This window comes from Mycetomoellerius zeteki, unplaced genomic scaffold (genome assembly GCF_001594055.1).
Source record: "Mycetomoellerius zeteki isolate Tzet28-1 unplaced genomic scaffold, Tzet1.0 scaffold409, whole genome shotgun sequence".
Taxonomy (NCBI): domain Eukaryota; kingdom Metazoa; phylum Arthropoda; class Insecta; order Hymenoptera; family Formicidae; genus Mycetomoellerius; species Mycetomoellerius zeteki.
The window spans coordinates 5228-13758 of record NW_017257402.1 but is presented as its reverse complement, the minus strand read 5'-3'; the positions used below and the strand labels follow the sequence as shown (position 1 = coordinate 13758).

The window sequence follows — 8531 nt, the reverse complement described above, 5'->3', positions numbered from 1 at the left end:
CGAGCGATTGAATATGATTGGTTGGATCTATAAGTAACAACCAATTATATTCATTTGCTTGGCGAGCAGGCTAGCCGCTTTGTCAACTTGAACGCGCCTAGTGTCTCCCCAAATGCATCCGGAAGCTCTCCTCGAAAACATGGCAACCATTTGAATCCATTTCGAATAACGTTCAGAATAAGTAATGAGTAATAAATCCGAATAAACTTTGTTATTTTTACTTTATTGTTAAATAAATCCACGTGTAAGTATTCGATAATTAGTCACTTATTCGGCAAATTTGTTACTGAAAACAATTACAAGTATGACTTGCATCGTGTTGATCAATTGTGAATCGTATCTCAATTGTATAAATAAGTAGATCGGAAGTAGGATAATTAATAATATAATTAGCAAGTGCGAAACTAATAATAACAAAAGAGAAACAAAATTAATATAATAATTAGCTACTTATTTTATTCAGTATTCTTGTAAGCAAATCGCATGCTTTAAAATTTTATAATTATTCTAAAATTACCAGGCGAAATTGCAAAATGATGTAACTGTAAATCGGACATCGTTTTACAGTTAGCAATTTCCGTTTTTCCAAATTAGACAACTTGGACGGATTTAAGACGCTGCACTGACCAGCCGCCCTGCGAACCCGTGACCCAACCTGATCCGCTTTCCCTTTAATGTCAATTGATGCCAATGCAAGTATGGCGAAATTTAGCGATACGAACTCACACGAGATGACAGAGAATCATGTCGGTAAGCGATGCAATAATCAGTGGGTGCGACTGAACGTGGGCGGGACGTACTTCCTGACAGCGAAGACCACCCTGGCGAGGGATCCGAATTCGTTTCTCTACCGGTTATGTCAGGAGGACTCAGACCTTATTTCGGACAGGGTTAGTTGACACTGTTTCTTACCGGGAATTTCAAACGAACCCGTCCGAACAATCGTCGTGTTTCATCGTTCACGTTGACGTTGAGAATAAAGACGAACTTCTTCCCCGTAACAGAGATCCTTGCGCTTCCTCTACCGAAATGTGGTGAATGACTTTCCGTTTTGTTTTCCTAAGGATGAAACGGGAGCGTACCTGATAGACCGCGACCCCATGTACTTCAGTCCAATCTTGAACTATCTACGCCATGGTAAACTGGTTATCAACAAGGATTTAACGGAAGAAGGTGTGCTGGAGGAGGCAGAGTTTTACAATATCACTGAACTCATTCGGCTAGTCAAAGAGAGAATCATTCTGAGGGACACTCGACCGCAGAGGGATTTCAAGAAGCACGTCTATAGAGTTATCCAATGTCATGAAGATGAGCTGACACAGATGGTGTCCACAATGTCGGACGGATGGAGATTTGAACAGGTATTAACAATTATTTCATTTATATTTACTTTATATTTTGTTAACTAAAACATTGATTATTTTCCAGCGTGCAACATATGATACGTAGCGTTTTTCATTGGGAAAATTAAAGCAATTGAATACAAATTGGTTTACATATTTTCAATATTAATAAACAATTTAATCTTTTTTAGATTATGAGGTCATGACAACAAAGAATATATAATTAAAAGAGTTAAATTATTTAACATTGAAAATATGTGAATCGATTTGCATTAAATCATACTCGGTGTATACCAATGTTGCACTAGTTTTTTCACTGTCAGACTAGAAATTAAGATTAAGATTGAAATTGATTAGTTAGAAGAAAGGAAATCAATATAAAATTTAACAAATTTTGTTTTGATGGATCAAATTCAATCTTACTCTCAATATCAATTTCTAGTCTGATATGAGCATAACACAGTGAATCATTACATTCTTGTTGCTTGTCAATGTTAAAAATGAAATGATCACTGTGTTATGCTCTATCTCTTGCTAGAAAATAATTATTTATGCAATTTCTTGCATACCTACTATTAGTGACTTGCAATGACATTTCTTCTTGCTTTTTTTTTTAAATATAAATGCTATTTTCCTTCTGTTTTTACAGTTAATCAACATAGGTTCTCAATATAACTATGGTAATGATGATCACGCGGAATTTTTGTGTGTGGTAAGCAGAGAATACGGACCTAGTCAGCTCAGCAGTAAAGAAGAGGAATCTACGGATCGCGTCAAGGTACCACTATCCTATTCGACTGTCTCCCATCCTTATTTGAGCCAAAGTAGCCATGGCTGACGCGATCATTTTTGTTTTTGTTGTATCCAAGCTGATATACAATATGATAGACGCTGATTTATTAGCTATTCAATCATGTTTTTATTAAGTACCTTTACCATTTTTAAGTAAAACCATGTATCCCCTAAGTAATTTGTGTCGGTATTATTGTTTTCCATGTTGGATCGCATGAGACATTTATTAAGGCAATAAACATTTATTTACATGGAAATGCAAATGCTTTCCTGTCTGAATGAAAAGATATTATAAATTTCCAAGCACTCCATAAGAGGTATCTATTATAAGCTGAAGATCTACTCTTGCAATCCAACATTGATTTTTCTTGATTCTAACGCTATTGTAAAATTAAATAACACATTTTTTATCAGTTCTAATAAGATAAAATTAAAAAGAGCAGTATTATTTTTGATATTAACAATTTGCCTCTACTGATTGTTGGATTGGGTTGGGTAGAAAACCAAAGATGAGCTTTATCACTATATACGCGATAAAAATGATTTATATATACACATTTATTAGAGATTGAATTTTATCTCATGTTTTGTCACTTACTACGCTTAATTCAGCAATACATTTTTCTGCATATAATATTCTTGACAATTGCTTAGAATTGAATTATTTTGCTTAATTGTTTTATAAGGGGACAAAATGAAAAGAAAAACAATTTTATTGTAGATGTGAAATGTTCAGCAACAGATTTTATTAGGTGGCTTGATATTTTCTTCAAATCAAATTTGGAATAAAAATCTGTCTATCGAATTTTTATATTGTTTTATATGTATTTGTGTGTATATATATATATATATAAATATACATACATAGGCTTTAAAGTTATATCTTAAAGCCATGTTAACTAAAAAGAACCACCTAATAATGTGTAAAACTCAGAGGCCTGTTCGCATGAGCATGTTCTGCCTCTGATATTGTTGTATGTACCATATTATTATTATTATTATTACTATTATTATTATTATTATTATTATTATTATTGTACCGCATGCCGTTTATTGAATAAAGAATTTTTTCTTTCATTGGTTTGTGGTTATATATATATATATATATATATACTTTATGCCCCGTGACCTGCATGAATCATTATTGCATGCCAAATTATTCATCATATATTATATCCTTTAGACATAAGAGTGAATTGTCCACAGTGTATATTTTACCACCAATAGCTTATGTACAGTTTATACGATATGGAAAATTAGTATAGAAGTATTAAATTAATGTGTATACTAATATAATATGGGTTTGCTTTTCGATAAGGGTAGCTTTTGGGGAGCAAAGTATATAACTATAATTAGATTAGCGTATTGGTATTTCTCATTTTATTGGTTCATGGCAACAATATGTAACAGAGGCGGAACAATTTTTTCTATATAATAAAACTGTATAACTTCAATTTGCCGTAATAGATCTTTTAATTAGTGTTAAATATTATAGCTATAAGTGAAGTGAGATTAATACGATTTTATTAAGTTTAGATTATTGGATTACATTTTAGGTTTTGCAGCAGAAGGGTTCACGCATGTAATGTCTAGATCCGTCCTTGTTTTCCCTTGCCTCCTTTAGTTTGATCAACTGCGCTGCGACAAGATGAAGACTGTTTTCGTTTTTACATTTAAAGTATTAAATTATAAAACCCTTTTAAATACTCTTTTCCATTATATTCTCTCTATTCCTAGATAATGTTAATCTACAGGGACACTACAGTGCAAAGGATATAAAGAAAATTTTATAGTTATGTATTTATTACATTGCGAGATTGTACATGAAGCTTTAAAAACCGAAAGTAACACATTATTATTAATTTATTCCTCTTTATTAACAGTGCCCAGAAGACGAAAAGAAAAAAATGTCGATCTCATGAATGGAATAATTTAATAATTTCATACAGTTTATATACAGATAATCGCGCGCGCGTGTGCGCTATACGACAAACACAAAGTAAAAACCTTCCTTTTTCTATAAGCACATCTATCTGCTTTAAAAGCAGATATGTTATATATATATAAAAATATATATATATATTTAATATAGATAATAGTTCTATATTATTATAATAAATGACGTTGTTCCATAATGGCTGCAGTTATATTTTAGCTTTATTAAATACTTTAATGGATGAATGACATTTGTGGAGGCAATCAGTTTCATACAAATTTTTATGATAATGATAGTTTTTATCTTCAGTAATACATAGTAGTAATACATAGTAGAGATTGCCTTTTTGTACTAAATTGTACAAAAGTTCTTTTTCCCATCCGTATCCTTATCGTAAGATGTCTAAATTACTTACCTTCGCACTGCCGCTATAAACATAATATTTGTATATCTAACGTGATAATTTTCAAAACCCAAGAGACATACTAATAACTATCAGTATATAAAGCTGACTTTATACATGTATTGTTAATGGAAAGGAATTTTTTCTAAACGAAGCAATTGTATTACACTACTTATTAAGGATACAGATTTGACATATATGAGAGAAGTAGGGATTAAAATTCTTGAAAATGCTTGCAAAAGAAATTTTAAAGAGCCAGGCGAGCGTATACAATTTAAAAATATTCATTGCACATTTCATACACCATGTCTTAAGAAAAAATATGAAATATGATTACATTATCGCAAATCAATGAGATGTGTATTATCATACACAGGAAAAAAAAATTGAATTGTTTTCTTTTCGTGAATTATTTTGCAGTTACAATCTGATCCCCTACATCCGTGGTAATAAAGTGTATTTGCAACAGATGTAGGTTGTCAATTGTCCAAGGCCTATTAAAAGAGAAAAAGGAAAAAGTGTCCTAGATAATATATGTAAAATGTTAAATGGAAAAGCATATGTAATATTGGCTTGTTATAGATTGCTATTAGAATTATATTGTATACAAATAATTATTATCTTACGTATTTACACGGTAATTTTCTTTGTCGAGTGAATACAAACAGAACACAAATCAACAGGGCTGGGTAATCATTAAAATGTCAAATATAAAATACTTAAAAAAATGTATTTAAAATGTAAAATGTTTTTCGAATCCACTTTATGTGTAAAATGGGTAAATAGATATTTTAAATAGTTTTCAAATACAGAATGGTTTTCCTTACACACATTTTAATATACATTTTTTTAAGTATTTTACATTTAGCATTTTAAATAGAATTACATTTTAAATGGCATTTTAAATGTAAAAATACCCAGCCCTGCAAATCAATTGCATTTTGTACGTCATCGATCGGTGTTTGCTATTTCGGCATAGGCAAGGGACATCTGCCATCAAAAGGGATGTACATTAGATATTTATACGCAAGCAGTGAGAGGTATGCAACACAATGCATACATTGCATTGCGATTTTGGCTAGCAACAATTCATTTGGTACTGCGAAATTTCAGAAACTTTAGGACCAATATTGTTAATCCCGTGTGCTATGTACAGTGTTGTTAGGCTAATATAAAGCATTATTTTTTAGCTCAAACCCATGTATTCTAATCGTTAATTTAGTCGGCATTAACGTTCATTATTGTCATATTACACATGCGGATATATACACCCTCGATCCTCTTTATCTTCGTGTAAAATTTGTACTTTCATAGGTAGAGATTTCTAACGATTATAGATAAACTTACTCGGTGTTTGGCGTTAGGAAATAACATAGCATTTACATACATTAAAGACTAAAATATAATAATGGTAGGAGATATCGTTACGAGGTCAGCGACATATAAAGGAGTTATCGTATATGGAAGTATTTACACCATTGCATGTAAGGCTTCATTTACATTACATGAATTTCATTTTTCAGTTTTATTGATTTAGGAATTTACCGTTGTGAGACGTCGAGTGATTACGGCAAAAGTATGCGAGTGCTTCTAATTTAATTTTGAATTTGCTTTTATCGCACCTCGACTAGCATCGGGCTTCTCTGAAACAAGCTGCGCTAACTTGTTTACAGAAACTAAAGATATTTATTAATTGTGGAAAGATATATATACTCTCTAATGCTGAAGATATTTTAGTGGAACGGGTTCCGCATGTGTGTACATACAAACATCCATCGCGTCCTTGTATGTACATGGATGTGTAACGCGAAGCATAATCAAAATTTATTTAACGGTAGTTAAAGTATAAATATTCTGGTATGATAAAGCTATAGAACTTTAGAACTTTCTATGCAATAATTCTTATTCTTAGTAGTGCAATTCGCAGTAAGTGACGAAGAAAAACGTAGATATTTAATGCTGTTCATTTCTTTTTCGCCATTTGTGCATTCATAAATCTCGTATGTTCTAACATTATAAATTGGTAACAACTTTATGCATTGAATAATAATGATTCACACATGCGGCAACTGCTGACATTATATTTCCAATAGGTGAGCTTACGTTAAGTAGTCCTTATAGTTATAGTGTGTGATTTGTAAAGTGAAATAAAAAATTATAAATGCAAATTGTTTGTATTAATTGTAACTTATATGAAATAAAAGATTTATTATATACATTAAAGAGTGGCTTTTGCCCATACTTTCATTTATCTATATACTTATATATTATTGTATTTATGTCTCTACATTCATAACATTTACAATTGTGTACAAATGCACATATTAAAAAATGGAAATGCACGCACGCTAACACTTCGGATTAATAAAAAATATATTTATACACATACAGTACAACTTACAAATTCTTATAAACAATAAATATCATAAGTTAAATTCGTAATCTCGAGTACGACTGCAGACTCTTAAAAGTGAATCGATTGTGACATAGACATTCAAGGCATATTTGCTATTGTTTTTAAGGGTTGATCGAGATACTTGGCCAACGCCTGTGCTTTTTCGCGCAGTAATCCAAATCCTACATTTTCCTTTGCATACAAACACAAGAGTAAATTGGCTACCTCCGTGATAACGACTTTTCCTTCCTATAAAAATCAGGAAGAGTATAATTCTTGGCTTCTATAAAATTCTATAAATCTTGGCTTCTATAAAACAGTTAAGAAAACTCTGTTTAATCCGTTACTACCATACAATCCATGAGAACGAACTGCAATTCGTCTTCCTTGAAGGCATTTCGCCCATTCTTCTCGTAAGCTGTCCAAATGTTACTTGTGATAGCGGCTGTAACCCTAGCGTCCTTATCCCCGTAACCACTGTATGCTAATAATCCACCATCTCTGTTGAGTAATCTGAAATGTATATATAAATATGTAATCAATATCTATTTTAATGAAAAAATTCTGGTATAAGTTAAAACATGAAAATATTCTGGTATAATAAAGATGTAGGATTTTAGAATTTTTCATGTAATAACTTGTATCTTTACTAGCAATTTACATTATTATTAATATTACTGGGGTATCGATCTTTGCGATTTCTAAATATCGTGCACAAGAATAATTAACAAAAAAAAGGTACATATTCCCACTTTGTGCGAAGTTACTCTTGTAGGAATGACATGTTTTTAGAAGAAAACCTGAAATATTTACTGCAAGCGAATTTATACCGAAAAGAAATCAGCTTACACGACACTATTGACGCTGATCGCTGCAAAATTCTTACTCACAAAGTATTTTCCACGCCCCCGGTATTCGCCTGACTGAGAACCTGTGTGAGCGCCTTTGGCTTCAGCATTTTATTTTTGCTTTTAATACGAGTTTTTATTAACGATTTTCTATTAACAAATCCTATTTAATTATTATATATACATATGCACACGTAAACATATATTGCAGCGAAGTGTGTGGAATTTATTTCAACTTTTGTGAGCTCCTATGTTCTACGTCACCGGTTACCCTACCCTACCCCTACGTTCCACGATCAGCTGTTATCGCCGGACGCCGAATCAATAAACCCAAGAAGACTAAAACTAAGGAGGATCAACTCGTGTGGTGGGGGTGAGTCAAAAAACGTCCGCGGCTATTCACACGATGTGCAGCGGCACTGCGCATTGTGTGAAAGTTCGATATAAGAGCGACAAAGTGACGATTATAGAACGACAGAGCGACAACTATATAGAGCGACAGAGAGGACTAATGAAGCGCAAGAGTGGGGGAAGTTATCCGTCGCCACTTTTTGCCTCACCCCCACTACCGCTATTGGCACGAATTGACTCTCCTTAGGCCCGTATTCATAATCCAAACTTATTAATAAGTAAGACTTAAGTTGATGCTTAAGTGTATCCCTTGATTCATAGTCGAAACTTGGCGCAGGCTTGAGTTGACAGGAATAAGGTTTACTTGGCGAAGACAGACTTGTATGTTTATAGACTTTGACGTATTCATAATCGCAACTTGTTTAGAATAAGTAATATCTTAAGTATGTACGTATTCATAGTC

At 32.4% G+C, this 8531-nt stretch overlaps 2 protein-coding genes across 3 annotated transcripts; one reads left to right on the top strand and one right to left on the bottom strand.

The window, feature by feature from the left end:
* The first annotated feature begins 543 nt into the window (after positions 1-543).
* On the top strand, positions 544-4156 carry inc (BTB/POZ domain-containing protein inc). Of its 2 annotated transcripts, XM_018453757.1 has the most exons (4): positions 544-890; positions 1065-1361; positions 1993-2121; positions 3692-4156. In XM_018453757.1, the coding sequence occupies exons 1-4, from the start codon at positions 675-677 to the stop codon at positions 3719-3721; spliced, it is 672 nt and encodes a 223-aa protein (XP_018309259.1). In that variant the 5' UTR covers positions 544-674; the 3' UTR covers positions 3722-4156. The 2 variants fall into 2 exon arrangements, with proteins under 2 accessions (XP_018309259.1, XP_018309258.1); XM_018453756.1 differs by lacking the exon at positions 3692-4156 and having other exon boundaries at positions 1993-2799.
* A 2605-nt stretch (positions 4157-6761) lies between these two features.
* Lamtor2 (Late endosomal/lysosomal adaptor, MAPK and MTOR activator 2) lies at positions 6762-7984 on the bottom strand. Its single transcript, XM_018453760.1, has 3 exons — positions 7760-7984; positions 7220-7382; positions 6762-7118 (listed from the first exon to the last, which is right to left on the bottom strand). Exons 1-3 carry the CDS (start codon positions 7825-7827, stop codon positions 6969-6971), a joined length of 381 nt encoding a protein of 126 aa, XP_018309262.1. The 5' UTR covers positions 7828-7984; the 3' UTR covers positions 6762-6968.
* Positions 7985-8531: the final 547 nt, after the last annotated feature.